This window comes from Chiloscyllium punctatum, chromosome 39 (genome assembly GCF_047496795.1).
Source record: "Chiloscyllium punctatum isolate Juve2018m chromosome 39, sChiPun1.3, whole genome shotgun sequence".
Taxonomy (NCBI): domain Eukaryota; kingdom Metazoa; phylum Chordata; class Chondrichthyes; order Orectolobiformes; family Hemiscylliidae; genus Chiloscyllium; species Chiloscyllium punctatum.
In genome coordinates, this window is record NC_092777.1 from 13,949,738 (window position 1) to 13,969,732 (window position 19,995).

General features: G+C 48.7%; 1 protein-coding gene across 1 annotated transcript in view; it reads left to right on the forward strand.

Moving 5' to 3' along the window:
• The first annotated feature begins 10,151 nt into the window (after positions 1 to 10,151).
• The window catches only part of tmem94 (transmembrane protein 94), a 140,254-nt gene continuing 130,410 nt past the window's right edge, over positions 10,152 to 19,995 (forward strand). Inside the window, exon 1 of the mRNA XM_072558214.1 lies at positions 10,152 to 10,277. Within this exon, the coding sequence (XP_072414315.1) occupies positions 10,257 to 10,277 (21 nt within the window). The 5' untranslated portion in view covers positions 10,152 to 10,256. The remainder of the gene's footprint in view (positions 10,278 to 19,995) is intronic.

Sequence of the window (19,995 nt, forward strand, 5' to 3'; positions counted from 1 at the left end):
ACCATTGAAATAAATTCATTCCTTTGGGGAGCCTGTGTGTGTGCGTAGCTGCCGACAGTAAAGGTTCAATGTGAACCTAGTCTGGGATGTCCTCACAAACAATGTATTGTATGACATAAGGAATTAGAAATCACGTAATGGAGGATTATCTGAAGTATGATGTCTCTCTTGTTGCCTCAGCCTCTTCAAACAACAAGAAACAAATGTCTAAGATTGCTGCCTTAAGTCTGTCCAATGAAGGGATTTGAACTACACATTGAGCCCTGTAAAGCTTCAGAATATAATGGAAAGCACAGAGTGTGTTCATCAGATCGTTGTTCTTTTACACTCGAGCTCATAACACAGAGCTTAAGGTTATACTTGTGAATATCTTTGACAATCTTTTTCTTCCATTCTGTTTCTGTTTCTCCTATTTTGGCTCACTTTACTGACCCTAACTTGCACACAGTCGTTGCATGAGCATCGGCTAAGCTTCACTGGTGTAATTTTTAGATTAGATTACTTACAGTGTGGAAACAGGCCCTTCGGCCCAACAAGTCCACACCGCCCCGCCGAAGCGCAACCCACCCATACCCCTACATCTACCCCTTACCTAACACTACGGGCAATTTAGCATGGCCAATTCACCTGACCTGCACATCTTTGGACTGTGGGAGGAAACCGGAGCACCCGGAGGAAACCCATGCAGACACGGGGAGAATGTGCAAACTCCACACAGACAGTCGCCTGAGGTGGGGATTGAACCCAGGTCTCTGGCGCTGTGAGGCAGCAGTGCTAACCACTGTGCCACCATGCCGCCCCTAATTTTGGTGTAGTTTTCTTGCAGTTTTGCCCATGCCACCTGATGGGCACAGTTGCCAAGTGTAGAGGTAAAAACTCGCCAAACGTCCAAATGTGATGCCAGCAGCATTATCCGCAATGTGATGTCTATATGAAACAATGCTGGTGATAAGCCATCTGCACAGTTTCAGGTTACTGGATGCGTGTTCATCATGCCATTTGGTAGAAATACAAAATCTGGGAATAGGACCTAAAGTTTCAGCTCAGTTATGTTCCTTAGCAAAGACATTTGATACAAGGAAAATGTTCCAATCTTATAAGCTTGCCACAAGTCATAGAATCATAAAGCTGTGCAGCATGGAAACAGACCGTTCAGTCCAACTCGTCCATGCCAACCAGATATCCTAACCTAATCTACTCCCCCATTTGCCAACACTTGGCCAACATCCCTCTAAACCCTTCCTATTCATATACCCATCCAGGTGCCTTTTAAATGTTGCAATTGTACCAGCCTCCACCACTTCCTCTGGCAGCTCATTCCATGCAGGCACCGACCTCTGCGAGTTTGGGGGTAGATCCAAGGTTCAATGTTCCAAACCTTGGCAAGCAGTGTAACCAGGGATTTTTTCAGTGGTGATGGTGGAAGGCTGACAGCCTTGAGGAATAATGGTTGTTTACAGCAGAGGATCCTTTAGGAAGAGTACTTGTGTGTCAATTAAACACACATGAGGAAGTCAATAGGAAAATCTCATACATCCTTTTCCTCTAGTTGGACTGGTTCATACTCATTATAGTAGAAATGGGATGTTTTTGAAAGAAACTGGGGGTAACAGAGTAGCTTAGCACAGTGTGAAGAAATGAGCTGATGATTTCCCTTTGGGTAGATCACTCCTAATCCCACAAATAACTGTTCTTCTGTAAATAACAAGAGTCAATGACACAGAGATGAGTGACAACCAGACAGCTGATTTAAACCAAGATGTTTGGCAAGAACATTAGCAATTCAAGGTCAAGAAAAATGTCAAGGACAAGAGAATGGTTTATCGAAGCTTATCCCTTCATGCCTTGCCATTATGTTGCTTCACAAACTGAGCTTTAGATTTTGTTATAGCTCCTTGTCACAGCTGACTCTCTACTTTGCACGACCTTGGAAACGCAACGACCTCTCTTGTAGGGGAAGAAGGCAGTCTGAGCAATCCAAGATGGAGGATAGGAAAGAAATTGTGGCTGTAAAGAGCTGCTCCTTTTTTGAGGTAATTTCAGTGTTGGAGATGATTTCCTCGAATTCTCGGAGCAGTAATTTCCGTTTTATAAGCTGTTGCATTGATTTGGAACTTTGGGGGAAAAAAAATGGATCGAAACAACAAAAAGGAGGAAGACCGACAAAAGTAATGACCACGTGGAAAGTGAATCAAATAAAGAAATTCACTGACCCAGCAGTGAATCTGCACAGCTGACTGTTACGGAATAAGCTGCTGGAAGAAATAGTGGAAGCTGGTACAAGTATAACATTTAAAAGGCATCTGGATGGGCACATGAATAGGAAGGGTTGAGAGGGATGTGAGCTAAATGCTGGCATATCGGACGAGATTTATTTAGGAAATCTGGACGCATGGACAGGTTAGACAAGTGCCTGTTTCCGTGCTATTCATCTCTATGACTCTATGACTCTAACAGCCAAACAGAAGAGCTGTACAGGGATGTTAGGTTGAAGAAAAGTGCACATTAGGGTATCTAGTGGCTTTGGAGGTCAAGTAATGTCAAAAAAACTTGAGGACAACTGTTACCAAGTGAATCAGTTAGTCCTCTGAATGAAATTTGACTGATCTCATTTTTTAAAAAAAATTTAATATGGTGGTCATTCACTGAAGCATAAGGCTAAGTGTGAGTTAGAGTCCGTCCCTCACGTCATTGCTGACGTCACGCGTTCCACGACTTCCACCCCCCCCCCCCAACTGCCGTCATCACCACCACCTCCGCCCCCACCAACGCCACTCACCTGCATACTGCCGACACGCCCCCTCCCCCCACGGATCCCACTGTCACCATCCCCGCCACCCAGAACCCTGAGGGGGACATCAGCCCTACTCATGACTCCACCCCTATTCCCCCCACCATACCCAACTCCAGTTACAAGCTCCGCCCCCTACTCCCAGCTCCACACCTACCCCAGATCCTAGCTCCCAGCCCTGCCGAGTTTTCACCATCTCCCCAGATCTCCCCCCCACCTCCAACACACTCCATCCACCTGGACACCCCGCGCTGGCCCATTACTCGCCCTCGATCTCTTCATTTCCAACTGCCACCGGGACATTAACTGCCTCAACTTGTCTACCCCCTCTCCCACTCCAACCTCTCACCTCACAATGCGCAGCCCTCTGCTCCAGTCCCGACTTCACCATCAAACCAGCAGATAAAGGGGTGCAGTGGTAGTTTGGTGCACTGACCTCTACACCGCTGAACCCAGAAGCCAACTTGAAGACACCTCCTCCTACCGCCCCCTCAACCATGACCCCACCCCCCCCCCCGTCACCAAACCATCATCTCCCAGACCATACTGAATCTCATCACCTCAGGAGATCTCCCACCCACAGCTTCCATCCTCATAGTCCGGGAACCCTGTACTGCCTGATTGTACCTCCTTCCCAAGATCCACAAGCCTGACCACCCTGGCCGACCCATTGTCTCAGCATGCTCCTGCCCCACCGAACTCATCTCCACCTACCTTGATACTGTCCTATCCCCCCCAGTCTAGGAACTCCCCACATATGTTCAAGACACCACCCACGCTCTCCACCTCCTCCAAGACTTCCGTTTCCCTGGCCCCCAATGCCTCATCTTCACCATGGATATCCAATCCCTTTACACCTCCATCCACCATGACCAGGGCCTCCAAGCCCTCCATTTCTTCCTGTCTCGACGTCCCCAACAGTACCCTTCCACTGTCACTCTCAGTCATTTGGCTGAACTCATCCTTACTCTCAAAAATTTCTCCTTCAATCCTCCCATTTCCACCAGACCAAAGGGGTAGCCATGGGCACCCCTTATGGGCCCCAGCTATGCCTGTCTCTTTGTTGGCTACGTAGAACAGTTCATCTTCTGTAGTTACACCAGCACCACTCCCCACCTCTTCCTCCACTACATTGATGACTGCATTGGCGCCATCTCGTGCTCCCGCGAGGAGTTTGAGCAGTTCATCAACTTCACCAACACATTCCACCCTGACCTTAAATTTATATGGACCATCTCCCTCCCCTTCCTGGACCTCTCCATCTCCATCAATGACAACCGACTTGACACCGACATTTTTTACAAACCCACCGACTCCCACAGCTAACTGGATTACACCTCTTCCTACCCTACCTCCTGCAAATCCCGTATTCCCAATTCCTCTGCCTCCACCGTATCTGTTCCCAGGAGGACCAGTTCCACCACAGAACACACCAGATGGCCTCCTTCTTTAGAGACCACAATTTCTCTTCCCACGTTGTTAAAAATGCCTTCCAACGCATCTCATCCACATCCCGCACCTCCGCCCTCAAACCCCACCCCTCCAACCGCAACAAGGACAGAGTCCCCCTGGTCCTCACCTTCCACCCCACCAAACTCCCCATAAACCGCATCATCTGCCGACATTTCCGCCACCTCCAAACAGACTCCACCACCAGGGATATATTTCTCTCCCCACCCTTATCGGTTTTCCGCAAAGACCGTTCCCTCTGTGACTACCTGGTCAGGTCCATGCCCCCCCAACAACTCACCCTCCCTTCCTGGCACCCTCCCCTGCCACTGCAGGAATTGCAAAACCTGCGCTCACACCTCCTCCCTCACCTCCATCCAAGGCCCAAAAGCAGTCTTCCACATCCATCAAAGTTTCACCTGCACATCCACCGATGTCACTTATTGTATCCGTTGCTCCCGATGTGGTCTCCTTTATATTGGAGAGACTGGACGCCTGCTCGCAGAGCGCTTCAGGGAACATCTCCGGTACACCCGCACCAACCAACCCCATTGTCCCGTGACCAAACATTTCAACTTCCCCTCCCACTCTGCCGAGGACATGGAGGTCCTGGGCCTCCTTCACCGCCGCTCCCTCACCACCTGCTGCCTGGAGGAAGAACGCCTCACCTTCCACTTCGGAACACTTCAACCCCAGGGCATCATTGTGGACTTCACCAGTTTCCTAATTTCCCCTCCCCCCACTTTACCCTAGTTTCAACCTTCCAGCTCATCACTGTCCTCATGACCTGTCCTACCTGCCTATCTTCCTTCCCACCTATCCGCTCCATCCTCCTCTCCGACCTATCACCTTCCTTTCCACCTCCATCCACCTATTGTACTCTTTGCTACCTTCTCTCCAGCCCCACCCCCCTCCCATTTTTCTCTCCACCCCAGAGGCTCCCTGTCTCATTCCTGATGAAGGACTTTTGCCCAACACATTGATTTTCCTGCTCCTCGGATGCTGCCTGACCTGCTGTGCTTTTCCAGCACCACTCTGATCTTGACTCTGATCCTCATCTGCAGGCCTCACTTTCACCAACTGTGAGTTGTGTTGAATTCTTTGGAGGATTTTTCACTGCATGGTTCAGTGAGATATTTCCTGAGACCTTATTGTCTCAATAACTACTTCCTCACACCTATTATATCCCTCAGGTCCAATTCCATCCCAGAATAACTCACCATGAGGCAAAGTACACTAAAAAACTGGCATTCCTTGTGCCAGTGCCATCTTTGAAAGGCTTAGATTTAGTGTAGCTTTGGCAACAGACTTAATGGGCCAAAGGGCCTCTCCTGTTCTGTAGGATTCTGTGGTTTTACTGTTCACCTGAATAAGTGTTGGCAATCCAGGATTGTTATGGGACAGTAGGCACAAAGGCACGTTGCTTATATCCCATAGCTGGCATGGCTAACTCCATCATACATACAACCTCGTTCTCTGTGCCTCATCGCTGTTTAACCACCAGGGATACAATTAACCAGTCTGTAACCACATTCCATCTAAGTGCCATCTCTACGTTACCATTACTCGGTCCCCAACGCCCACCAGCATATTGTCATTGTCCGGTAAAGGAAGATCACAGACCGGCAGACAATTGGACAATCCAAACATGATTTTTTTTATTGACAGATCGCAATGGCAAACACAAAAAGAGGCTGCAGGTTGCCCCCACAATACAAACCAAATCCAAATGCTGGTTAATGATTATTTAATAGTCTATGATGGCCTGCTGCACATAGCTGGCATTGACTGGAACTGGTTCGAGAGGAGAGCGGTCTCTGATTATAGCAGATCTCCTGGCAGGAGCAGCTGCCAGCAGCATGAGATTTCAATCTTCAGGCTGCACAATAAGCTGGAAACCCACAGGAACATGTAGGCCAAGACGATGTAATGCACAGGTACATAAAAACATAGCGAGTAGGAACAGGGCATTCGGCCCTTTGAGCTGACTCTGCCATTCAGTCTGATCAATGGTTGAACCGCTTCCCAACTTCGTAAACTACCCAACCCTACCTTACCTTATCCTACACCACCCTACCCTCCACCACCCCTCCAACCCACTCTACCTGACCCTACCCTACACCACCCTACCCTCCACCACCCTACCCTAACCCACTCTACCCGACCCTACATTACCATACCCTACCCTACACCACCCTACCCTACCCTACCCTATCCAACACTACCCTAACCCACTCTACCCTACCTTACTCTATCCTACCCAACCCCACCCTACCTTACCCTACTTTATCCCACCCTACCCAACCCTACCTTGCCACACCCTACCCTATCTCACACTACCCTACCCTGCTGCATCCTACCCAACCCACCCAACCTGACCCCACCCTACCCTACCCAAGCCTAGCCTACCCAGAGTGGGGAGCAGAGTGAGTCACAGGCCAAATCCTGATGCGGGGATCAGAGTGAGCCCTGGACAGGGGCGAGTGCGTGGAGGTAGCATGGCTTCATGTTATGAAGCTCGACAGACATGGACTTAATGGAAAAGGACTATAACCTGACTACTTTATAGATACTTCTTATTGTCATTCTGGACTTTTAAATTCTGTATTTCCATGCTGAATTTTAAAAAATTATTTCAATTCTGTAACAAGTATCTGTGCACGAAAAGCACTGCAGGTCAGGCAGCATCCAAGGAACAGGAAAGCCGATATTTCAGACATAAGCTCTTCATTGGGAATGTGGGGTTTTGAGGCAAGGCCCTGAGAGATACAAAGGGGATGGGTAGGGCTTGGGAGAAGGTAGCTGGGAAGATGATAGGTAGATAGATGGGGGGGTGGGTGTAATGATGATAGGTCAGAGCAGAGTGTGAAGTGGGTACGTGGGACGGAAGATGGATAGGTAGGACTGTTGAAGAAAGCTGTGCCAAGTTGGAGCGTTGGATCTGGGATAAGGTGGGGGGAGGGGAGAATTGGCGTTCTTCCTTCAGTTGTTGAGTGACTTGAATTTGGCGGTGTAGGAGGAGGCCCCGGACACAGTAGACGAGTAGAAAATCTCCGCTGGTTGTGAAAGGATCCTGTGGAGCCTTGGTCAGAGGTGAGGGGGTTAGTGTGGCCAGGGAAGGCGCTGAATGTGGATGGTGGGTTGGTGGGAGGCAGGGACCTAACAAAGGAATCATGGATGGGTTGGTCGCTGCGGAATGCAGATAGGGATGGGGAGGGAAACGTATCTCTGGTGGTGGGGTCTGATTGTAGGTGGCAGAAATAGCGGAGAATAATGCACTATATTCAGATTTTTGAGGTGGAACGTGAGGACCAGAGTGTTCTGTCCTTGTTGCAGTTGGAGAAGTGGGGTATAAGGAGGGAGGTGTGGGAAGTGGAGGAGGTGCACTGGAGGGCATTGTTGATCACGTGGGAGGGTAAATTGCAATCCTTGAAACAGGAGGCCACATGGGATGTCCTGGAGTGGAACTGCTCCTCCTGGGTGCAGATACAGCAGAGGTGGAGGAATTGGGAGTAAGGGATTGAATTTTTACTGGACGGGGGAGTGGGGGCTGGGGGAGTGGGACGAGGTGTAGTTCAGGTAGCTGTGGGAGTAGGTGGATTTGAAATAGATTCATGTTGAGTCAGTCGCTGGAGATAGAGACGGAGAGGTCCAGGAAGGGGAGGGAAGTGTCTAAGATGGTCCAGATGAACTTTAGGTCAAGGTGGAAGGTGTCAGAGAAGTTGATGAACTGTTAAACCTCCCGTGGGAGCATTAGGTGGCCCTGATACAGCCATCAATGTAGCGGAGGAAAAGATGGGGGATGGTGCCGATGTAACTATGCAAGATGGACTATTCCACAGATCCTACGAAGAGACAGGCATGGCTGGTGCTCTTGTGGGTGCTTTTGGCTACCCTTTTGGTCTGAAGGAAGTGGGAGGATTTGAGGAGAAGTTGTTGAGGGTGAGGACTAGTTCAGCCAATCGGACGACAGTGTCAGTGGAGACTACTGGTTCGGTCGATAGAAGAGGAAGAAATGGAGGGCTTACAAGTCTTCGCTTGGAGGTGGATGGACATGTATAGTGGCTGGATGTCCAGGTGTTGGGGGCCAGGGAAACGAAAGTCATGGATGTTGTGGGTGATGTCCTGAATGTATGTGGGGAGATCCTGGACCAAGGGAGACAGGACATTGTCAAGATATGAGAAGATAACTTCAGTGGGGCAGGAGCAGGCGGAGACAATAGGTTGACCAGGGCAGTCAGGTTTGTGGATTTTGGATAAGAGGCAGAATCAGATGGTGCGAGGATCTTGAGCTATGAGGTTGGAGACTGTGGATGGGGGATCCCTGAGGTGATGAGGTTGTGGATGGTCTGGGAGATATGTATTGGCAATGGGAGGTGAGATCATGGTTGAGGGTGCAGTAGGACAAGGTGTCCATGAGTTGGCACCTGGCTTTGGCAATGTAGAGGTTGGTGCGCCAAACTACCACTGCGCCTCCCTCCCCGCCCCCCCCACCCCCATCCACCTTTTTAATGGTGAGTTGGGGTTGGAGCAGAGGGCTGCACGTTGCGAGGGTGAAAGGTTGGAGTAGGTGAGAAAGATGGAGACATTGAGGCGGTTAATGTCAGGTGGCGGTTGGAGATAAGGAGGTCACCCATAACCTTCCCTCTACACCCGGCACCTTCCCTTGCCGCCACAAGAAGTGTAAAACCTACGCCCATACATCCCCAATCACCTCCATCCAAAGCCCCAAAGGATCTTTTCACATCCGGCAGAGATTGTCCTACACATCCATCCACCCACCTCATCTACTGCGTCTGTTGCTCTTGATGTGGTCTCCTCTACATCGGGGAGACAGGACGCTATCTCATGGAGCGTTTCAGGAACATCGCTGGGACACGCACCAAATAACTCCACTGCCCTGTGGCCGACCACTTCAACTCCCCTTTCCACTCCCGAAGGGACATGTAAGTCCTGGGCCTCCTATACCGCCAAATTCAAGCCACCTGACAACAGGAGGAAAAATGCCTCATCTTCTGCCTTGGGACTCTTTAATCACATGGCATCAACATTAACATTAATCTCCCCGCCCACCACTTCATTGAATGCTCTGACTCGGCATTGCCCTCTTGACCTGTCCTACCTGTCCATCTTCCTTTGCACCTATTCGCTCCACCCTCCCCTCCAACCTATCACCATGAACCTCCCCCATCTGCATCCACCTACCGCCTTCCCAGCTACCTTTCCCCCAGCCTCACCCTCTTACTTATCTCTCAGCCCCCTTCCATCCCCACATTCCTGATGAAGGGATTATGCCCGAAGTGTTGACTATCCTGCTCCTGGGATGCTGTCTGAACTGCTGTGCTTTTCCAGCACACTTTCTCATTTCTTTCTTACAGGATCTGTACATAGGTACCCTGTACCGAAGATGGCACTGAGAGGCACATGACATGAAAGGCTATCCTATTCTAGGATAGTCTAAAAATCACACAACACCAGGTTATAGTCCAATGGGTTTATTTGGGAGTACAAGCTTTCAGAGTGCTGCTCCTTCATCAGGTATTCTAAACCTTCCAACTCAGAACCCTGTTCCCTCTTTGTCCCCCATATCGTTTAATTCTTTTAGCCTTAAGAATTATATCTAACACCTTCTTGAAAACATTCAGTGCTTTGACCTTTACTGTTTGCTGTGTAAACAATGATACAGGTTTCCCAGTGTCTGGGTCCATTCCAGTACCATTTGCCCATTACAAAGAGGGCACAGATACCGCGCATGCGTACTGCTGTGCGGTCGGTGTGTCCCGGTTATACGCAGGCGCAGTATGAAGAGCGGGGGTCCGTGGGCAGTGGCTCTGCGCACGCGCAGTGAGGCGGCGCCGGCCCGTGGGCAGTGCGCGTGCGCGGTGCCCCGCTCCTGGCTGAGCGGCCGCTGTTCTCCCCCCCCCCCCTCCCCCCCCGGCACCCCACGGCCTGGGCCCCGGGGATTGTCCGGCCCGGTTCGCCCCGGCTTCTCCCTGCACCGAGACTTCCGCTGAGGATGCAGGATCCCAGAAGACAAGTAAGCTCGCAAACTGTAGGGGTTGTTGTCGTCGCCGTCGCTTTGTACCGTACAGTGCGGCCGGGCCCCGGGGACAGGGGCATGGGGGGGGGGGTTAGTGGGGGACGATTGGATCGGGGGGGGGTCTGTGAGGGGGGGGAGAATGGGGGGGGGATCTGTGAGGGGGGGGGGGAGAATGGGGGGGGGGTCTGTGAGGGGGGGGGGAGAATGGGGGGGTCTGCGAGGGGGGGGAATGGGGGGGGTCTGCGAGGGGGGGGAGAATGGGGGGGGTCTGCGAGGGGGGGGAGTGAATGGGGGGGGATCTGCGAGGGGGGGGAGAATGGGGGGGGGGATCTGCGAGGGGGGGGAGAATGGGGGGGGGATCTGCGAGGGGGGGAGAATGGGGGGGGATCTGCGAGGGGGGGAGAATGGGGGGGATCTGCGAGGGGGGGGGAGAATGGGGGGGGGGATCTGCGAGGGGGGGAGAATGGGGGGGGATCTGCGAGGGGGGGAGAATGGGGGGGGATCTGCGAGGGGGGGGGAGAATGGGGGGGGGATCTGCGAGGGGGGGGAGAATGGGGGGGGATCTGCGAGGGGGGGAGAATGGGGGGGGATCTGCGAGGGGGGGGAGAATGGGGGGGGGATCTGCGAGGGGGGGGAGAATGGGGGGGGATCTGCGAGGGGGGGGGAGAATGGGGGGGGATCTGCGAGGGGGGGGGAGAATGGGGGGGGGATCTGCGAGGGGGGGAGAATGGGGGGGGGATCTGCGAGGGGGGGAGAATGGGGGGGTCTGCGAGGGGGGGAGTGAATGGGGGGGTCTGCGAGGGGGGAGTGAATGGGGGGGGTTTGCGAGGGGGGGGTGAGAATGGGGGGGGTCTGCGAGGGGGGGTGAGAATGGGGGGGGTCTGCGAGGGGGGGTGAGAATGGGGGGGTCTGCGAGGGGGGGGTGAGAATGGGGGGGTCTGCGAGGGGGGGGTGAGAATGGGGGGATCTGCGAGGGGGGGTCTGCGAGGGGGGGTGAGAATGGGGGGGGTCTGCGAGGGGGGGTGAGAATGGGGGGGGTCTGCAATGGGGGGGGTCTGCGAGAGGGGGGTGAGAATGGGGGGGGTCTGCGAGGGGGGGTGAGAATGGGGGGTCTGCGAGGGGGGGGTGAGAATGGGGGGGTCTGCGGGGGGGGGAGAATGGGTGGGGAGAACGGGGAGGGTCTGCGAGGGGGGGGGTGAATGGGGGTCGAGGGGGCCTGCGAAGGGGAATTGAGGGGGAGCCTCAAGGTGAAGGGAAAGGCAAGGAGTGGGGATGCGGGGAACAGCAAAAGTGCTCGAGGCAGAACTTGAGTAAGGGGAATATTGGAATAGGTGATGCAATTTCTGAGAAGGGAGAACAGGCTGTGGAGAGATAGGAGGCTAAAGTTGGATTGGAGAATGGGAAAATATGTTGGACAGAATTGGATGAGAAATTGGAGGCATGATGGGGAATGGGGTAAAACCCGAAGGGAAATGAGGTCAGGGTCAGAAGTAGCTAGCAATATCAGTGAGAGATGACTTTTGAAGTATTGATTCTTTGGTAGTTCCCCAGGAGGGTAGTTCATTACACTTCAACAAAGGGGTTGCATTGGATGTATGTTCCTGATACTTTAAGTCAGCAAGTTTCTCTAGATACTTGTGGAATGAAACTGCTGTTCTCTGGGGCAAGATGTGTTCAGGGGAATTTCAGCTTTAAAGATGTCTGAATGCCCCTGAGGTGGATTCTAACTTGTGAATGGGGAACCAGGCTCCCAGCACCATGGAACCACTGTCCATATTGATTGAACTGCAGCAGAATCACGACTAGGTGTATTGCATGAGTGGAGTTCAGCAAGATGGGATCCCTGGGGTGTTTTGAATGCAGGTTTACATGTAGCCTTGATACTAATATTTCTTGTAATTCATGTTGGTGTGCAAGAGATGTTCTGTATGCCATGAGGTAGAGTAACGCGGAATCGTAAATACCTGCTTTACTCAAACTCTGCCTTGATCACTTTAGCTGTTTCCCACATCCTCAAACCAGCCCCATTTCCTTCTGTTCTTCTAAGACTGTTTTGTGTACACAGTTGTCGTGATCTGCCTGTTTCTTGTATTTTGTTGCTTTCACTGCAATATTTTAGTTTGACTTCATAGTGATCGTAGCCAAGTTGTGCTCAGTGGTTATGTTGCACAATGCATTGATCACTCAGCCTACTTCCCCATATCAACTAAAGAAGGACAATAAAAAGGCTGATGTTCAAATCAGACAGCAATTATTTGCCAAATGCTTAGCTGTGCATGCTAACGGATTCTCGAGGGTTGCAACAAGGTTGACTTTATTAAATTTGGACAGTGGTTGTGAGAAGCTTGAACTTTGATGCTTAGTGTCACAGACTGGCTAAATGCGCTCATGGGAAACTACATTTGTACTTCTTCCCAGGCATTTTGCTCTTAAATAAACACCAGTCATGAGGCAGCAACATGGGAAACTCTTAAGTTAGATGAGGCAGAAAGAAGCTGAAATATGTGCTATAATGGGGTGAGGTGAAAGAGGAATCAAAAGGCTTTTGTGGAGTATTTGCATTGGCGTAAAGCCATTGGATTGAATGGTCTCTTTCTGTGCTGTTAAACTACCATTCTGTATGGTTTCCTTTTGTAGGTGTGACAAATAGTGGTGCATTTGCACAACTCATTCTGGTTGGGGTTAGGGATAAATTTCATTTTTGAGAGAGATGGTATGGAAACACATGACCCCATGGCAGTCCAGCAGGGCACAGGGTGGATTAAACATAAAAGTGTGTTTTTCAGAGAGACATTATTTGTGGGCCCACCTGCCATACTTGAAAGCATTTAAAAGATCCCATGTCACCATTTGATACTGAATTAATAAGTGAATTAAGATTTGTAGCTCAGGTTGATAAGTATGTAAGTTAGCTCGCTGAGCTTGAAGGTTTGTTTTCAGACATTTCATCAGCATGCTAGGTAACATCATCAGAAAGAGTCTCTGGTGAAGCCCTAATGGTATGTTCCACCTCTCTATTTTTAGCTCTTGGTTTCTTAAGGTGGGTGATGTCATTTCTGGTTCTTATTTTCAAGGGGAGGTAGATAGGATCTAAATCGATGTGTTTATTGATGGAGTTCTGGTTAGGATGCCATGCTCTCTAAGAATTCTCATCCAATCTTTGTTTCACCTGTCCTAGGATGTGTGTGTTGTCCCAGTCAAAGCGGTGTCCTTCTTTGCCTGTATGTATAGAAACTAGTGATAGTGGGTCGTGTCTTTTGGTGGCCAGTTAGTGTTCGTGTATCCTGGTGGCAAGTTTGTCTAATGTGCTTTTTACAGTTCTTGCATGGTATCTTGTAAATGACATTAGTTTTGCTGGTAATATCTAATGGATTCTTTAAGTCCATTAGTCACTGTTTAAGTGTGTTGGTAGGTTTGTGGGCTACCATGATGCCAAAGGGTCTGAGTAATCTGGAAGTCATTTCTGATATGTCTGATGTAAGGTAATGTGAGCATAGTTTATGGTTGTGTTGTAGAAACTTGCAACCAGGATACATGAACACCGACCGGCCATCAAAAGACACGACCCACAATCAGTAGTTTCCATTCATACAGACAAAGAAGGGCAACGCTTTGACTGGGACCCCACACACATCCTTAGGACAGGCAAAACAAAGACACGCACGTATGAGAATTCTAACAGCATTTTAACCAGAACTCCATCAATAAATACATTGATTTCAACCCTATCTATCTCCCCTTGGAAAAAGAAGTGGAAATAACACCACCTAACTTAAGAAACCAAGAGCTATAAATAGATAGGTGGCACATACTACGGGGTTTCACCCAAGGCTCTCTCTGATGATATTATCTGGTATGGTGATGAAACTTCTGAAAACAAACCTTCAAGCTTAGCGAGCTGATTGGATGAAAGGAAAATCTTTTTGGCTCAGACATTAATCTGAGATCCTCTACTTAATGAGGAATTATAAATTTGTGCCCTTATGTTTTTCTGTGGATGTTTTTGTGTCTGCAGTTGCTACCTCATGCCATACAGTTAGTCTTTTGCACACCAGATAGGAATGATAAGAAATAAGTTCAGCACTATAAGTAAATCTGCATTCAAAAGATCTCCGGGATCTCCTTTTATTTAAAATTTTAACCTATCTTTTTCTACTCAACCAGTTATTGCACACCTCTGGAGCCGGTGGAACTTGGACCCAGACTTCTGTGGTCCAGGGACAGGTACATTACCATGGCGCTACAAGAAAGCCTCATAGGGAATTCACCTTGCTTTCCCCCCCTCATACAATATACCTGGACCTAATTCCACCCCAAATCAATCCAAGTTTTTGGTGGTTCCATGATGCTGGGAGCCTTGTTACCCAGCCGCAAGTTAGGTTCCATCTCAGGGGTATTCACTGAACTGGATGAAAAAGATCCCCTCTCAACTTGTCTTTTAAAAAAAAACCTGTGAGAATTCTCCCAGGGTCTCGATGAAAATGAAAGAACTCTGGGAATCCGAACTGACAAATTGAAGCTATCTCAACAATGCTTGGTGTTGTTAAAGAAAGATCATCATTAAGTTGAAAAGTGAGTGAATCTACCACTCTTTCAATCATCGGTATAACTACATTTAAAATGCTGTGCTCTGTTTTGGTCACTGCAGCAAAAAGAAGGACATTGCAGCTGCTTGTTGTACAGAAGTAAAACTGGTCTCAAACAAAATGCTAGTGGCATGATGTTTAACCTCTCTACAAACAAAACCAGCACCTGATCACAATCCCACATGGAAATTAACCTTTGAATGATCTCAAACATTAGTTCAGCTTTATAGGTTTAACGTACCCATAATTGAAAAACACCAACATAATTTATGGTTTACTTGCGGTAATCTTGGTAGAACTAAACAATTTTAAGTATTAAAACTCATGGTTTCTGCCGCATTAAATTGTGAGACAACTGTAGTAATCTGCAGCATTTCCATCAAAACCTTGTCTTTGTGATGAGCTGCTGAGTGTTGAAGGACACTGACCCAATGTTCTCTCCAAATGGATTGTCCCTGGCACTTTGTGATGAAAAGTACACCAGAGTTGAATATTTGTGTCCAAATCAAGTTCATGAAAATATCATTTGCTTCGTTGGAGTGTAGCACGTTAGCTCAATGGTTAGCCCAGCTGTCTCACTGCGCCAGGGACCTGGATTCGATTCCACACTCTCCCCATTTGTACATTCTCCCCATGTTGCTCTGGTTTTCTTCCACAGTCCAAAGGTATGTAGGTTAGGTGGACTGGCCATGCTAAATTGTCCATAGTACTGGATTAGTGGTGCTGGAAGAGCACAGCAGTTCAGGCAGCATCCAACGAGCAGCGAAATCGACGTTTCGGGCAAAAGAAGGGCTTTTGCCCGAAATGTCGATTTCGCTGCTCGTTGGATGCTGCCTGAACTGCTGTGCTCTTCCAGCACCACTAATCCAGTATTTGGTTTTCAGCATCTGCAGTCATTGTTTTTACCTAAATTGTCCATAGTGTCCAGGGAAGTGCAGCCTGGGCAGATTAGCCATGGGAGATGTAGGGTTAGGATGGGGTCTGGGTGGGATGCTCTTTGAGCATCGGTGTGGATTCAATGGGTGAAAGACTGTAGGAATTCTATGATTAAGTTATATTTTGCTGTCTTTTATATTCCTCTTTGAGGAGAAAGGAATGAACTTCTGGCAAGTAGACTGAATGAGAGAAATGAACGTGCGCACTTAATTGAAAGGGGAGTGGGAGGTTGCACCTAAAGAAGAAGCGAAGTTGATAATACTCTGCCTGAGGGAGAGGAGAACCAAAACAGCATGGAAATGAAGAAGAAAATTTGTGTTTATAAAGTATTTTCACAAACTTCCTAAAATATTTTAACAGCAAATGGAATACGTTTGAAATGTAGTAAGTTTGGTGTAGTTTAGTGTATTTTTGCAGAGGGTCTTCTGAGGACCCAGTGTAGTAGGTCACACAGTTTGTGGTTTTCTTTACCGGAGGGAGTTTGCTTAGGACCCAGTGGAGACATTCCTGGTTTCAGTTGCTGCCGATTTGCTGCTCCAGGTCCAGCCATGTTTTTTGCACAAGTGTTTGGGCTGCTCTCCAGGTATGTTCTGATCAATTTCATGTCAGGCAGGCGTCTTACGGGGTCTGGAGCGCTTCTTGTCAGTTCTCCTTCCTGTGGCAGGTCTCTCTGGTCCCTCCGTTTTCCAGTATGCCCCAAGCCTGGGGCTCGTTGGTCCTTGGCTGTCCTGCAGGCGTAATACTGATCCAAACTAGAGACCCAGACAGACACCCGGCAACAATGGCAAGGACTGAATGACATCACAGGTTCTAAAAAGAGACAGTGCAAGATAGCAGATGATAACACATCCCTCCCAGATCGTCTCAACACCTTCTATGCTTGCCTTGAGCAGAATTTCAGTGGAGAGGTAGCACTTATTCCGACAAGTCCTGATGAGTCTATCCCAACAGTCACTGCATCACAGGTCAGATCGGTTTCCTTTATGTGAATCCAAGGAAAGCAATGGGACCAGATGGAGTACCAGACCGTGCACTCAGAGTAAGCACAGATCAACTGGCGGAGGTCTTCTCTGACATCTTCAACCTGTCCCTGCCTGTTTTAAGAGGGCCAACATCATCCCTGTGCCTAAGAAGGCTCATGCAGCATGTCTCAATGACTACCGCCCAGTGGCCCTAACCTCACTGGTCATGAAGTGCTTTGAAAGATTGGTCATGGCATTAATCAACTCCAGCCTCCCCACTACTCTTGACCCACTCCGATTTGCCTGTCGGACCAACAGATCCCATATCACTTGCCCTTCACTCCTCCCCAGAACATCTTAACCACCAAGAATAGCCAAGTAAGAAAGAATCCTACTCATTGAATACAACACTATTATCCTCTCGAGATTGAATACTAAACTTAGTGATCTCGGACTAAGTCCCACTGTCTGCAACTAGATCCTCAGTTTTCTGACCCACAGACCACAACCAGTGAAGATTGGGGACAATATTTCATCGTCTCTCACACTCAACACTTGGGCCCCCCAGGGGTGCGCACTCAGTCCCCTACTGTGCTCGCTGTATACCCAGGACTGCATCACCAAATACCAGACTAATGCCATTTACAAGCTATGTTGATGACGCCACCATAGTCAGTCGAATCTCAAATGGTGACGAAACAGACTTTAGAAGCAAGTTGGAAGACCTGTAAAAATGGTCACTGAGAACATCCTAGCTCTCAATGCCAGCAAAACGAAGGAACTTATGCTCTTCCCCCCCCCCCCCCCACTACACATTAACAGCACAAAGGTGGAATGAGTGGAGAGTACCAAGCTCCTGGGAGTGATCATCAAAATAAGCTTTCTTAGAGTCGTCATGTGGACGCACTGGTTACAAAGGCCCAACAACGTCTCCTCCTCTCAGGCAGCTGAGGAAATTTGACATGGCGGTGAATACCTTTGCCAACTTTTATAGGTGCACCATTGAGAGCATTTTGTCTGGATGTATCACTACCGGTATGGCAGCTGTACCATTCAAGATTGGAGACGGTTACAGAGAGTGGTGAACTCAGCCTGGGCAATCACAAAGGCCAACCTCCCATCTATAGAATCCATCTACCAGGCCCACTGTCAAGGAAAGGCCACCAGCATTCTCAAAGATCCACCCCACCCTGGCAATGTGTTTCTACAAGCTCTATCATCGGGGAGAAGGTACAGAAGCCTGAACACACGCACCAACCGGTTTCAAAACAGCTTCTACCCTCCTGTTAGAATATTGAATGGACTCTCAAACTCTTAACATTTGCCTGTACCTGTGTTTTTGTTTTTGCTGTTTACCTTTATTTACTATCTATGTTACTTAACTCTGTGATCTGCCTTTATTGCTCGCAAGACAAAGCTTTTCACTGTGCCTCGGTACACATGACAATAAATTCAATTCAATTCAGTTTTGTGATGTAGAAAGCACAGCAGGGTTTGTGAATGTTTGTAGCTCAGGTTGAGGTTTAGGGTGTAGGTTTGCTCGCTGAGCTGTAGGTTTGATATCCAGACGTTTCATTACCTGGCTAGGTAACATCATCAGTGGTGACCTCCAAGTGAAGTAAAGCTGTTGTCTCCTGCTTTCTATTTATATGTTTGTCCTGGATGGGGTTTCTGGGGTTTGTGGTGATGTCATTTCCTGTTTGTTTTCTGAGGGTTGATAGATGGTATCTAGATCTATGTGTTTGTTTATGGCGTTGTGGTTAGAGTGCCAGGTCTCTAGGAATTCTCTGGTATGTCTTTGCTTAACCTGTCCCAGGATAGATGTGTTATCCCAGTTGAATTTTTTTCATCCGTGTGTAGGACCACGAGGGAGAGGGGGTCGTGTCTTTTTGTGGCTAACTGGTGTTCGTGTATCCTGGTGGCTAACTTTCTTCCTGTTAGTCCTACGTAGTGTTTGTGGCAGTCCTTGCTTGGAATTTTATAGATGACGTTGGTTTTGTCCATGGGTTGTACTGGGTCTTTTAAGTTTGTTAGTTTTTGTTTGAGAGTGTTGGTGGGTTTGTGTGCTACTAGGATTCCGAGGGGTCTTAGTCTGGCTGTCATTTCTGAGACTTCTTTGATGTATGGTAAGGTGGTTAGGGTTTCTGGCTGTGTTAGGTCTGCTTGTCGTGGTTTGTTCCAATTAAACAAAACGGAATTCCAGAAAATGCAACCAGACGGAACCAACACCCCACAATTCTACGGACTACCAAAAATCCATAAACCAGGAGCCCCCCTCAAACCCATAGTCTCACTACTCGGAACACCAACTTACAGACTGGCTAAAGAACTACACGCAAGACTGAAATACCTAGTAGAAAAGTCACAGCACTCCATCCACTCCACCCAGGAATTCCTAAAAATCATCAAAAACACCAAAATAGAGGAAGACGAAACAATGATCTCATTCGACGTAACAGCACTGTTCACCTCCATCAACATCGACCTGGCAAAGGAAACACTTGCCACACTTTTAGAAGAGACCATCACACACACTCCAACCACCATCAATCGCATTACCAACGAAAACATCATGAAGCTAGTGGACCTGTGCCTCACCACCCACTTCACCTTCAACAACATCGTCTACAAACAAATCAACGGCACACCCATGGGATTTCCACGATCCGGATTCATAGCAGAAGCGGTAATGCAAAGACTAGAACAAACAGCCCTACCAAGCAGCAAACCAAAAATCTGGGTCCGCTACGTAGATGACACCTTTGTCATCACAAAAGGCATAAAGTTCACCAAGGAGGAAGAAACGGACAACAAACTTGCATTCCTGGACGTCACAGTCGAAAGAAAGGACAACGGAGAACTACAAACCTGTGTATACAGAAAAACCGACAAACACTGACCAAATACTCAACTACACCAGCAACCATCCCAACACACACAAACAAAGCTGTATCAGAACACTATTCCAACGAGCCACCACACACTGTAGCACAGATGAACTTTGGAAAACAGAGGAGAACCACCTATACAATGTATTCAAGAAGAACGGATACTCAAAAAATACAGTGCGCAGATTCCTCAAGAACAGACCTAATACAGCCAGAAACCCTAACCACCTTACCATACATCAAAGAAGTTTCAGAAATGACAGCCAGACTACTAAGACCCCTCGGAATCCTAGTAGCACACAAACCCACCAACACGCTCAAACAAAAACTAACAAACTTAAAA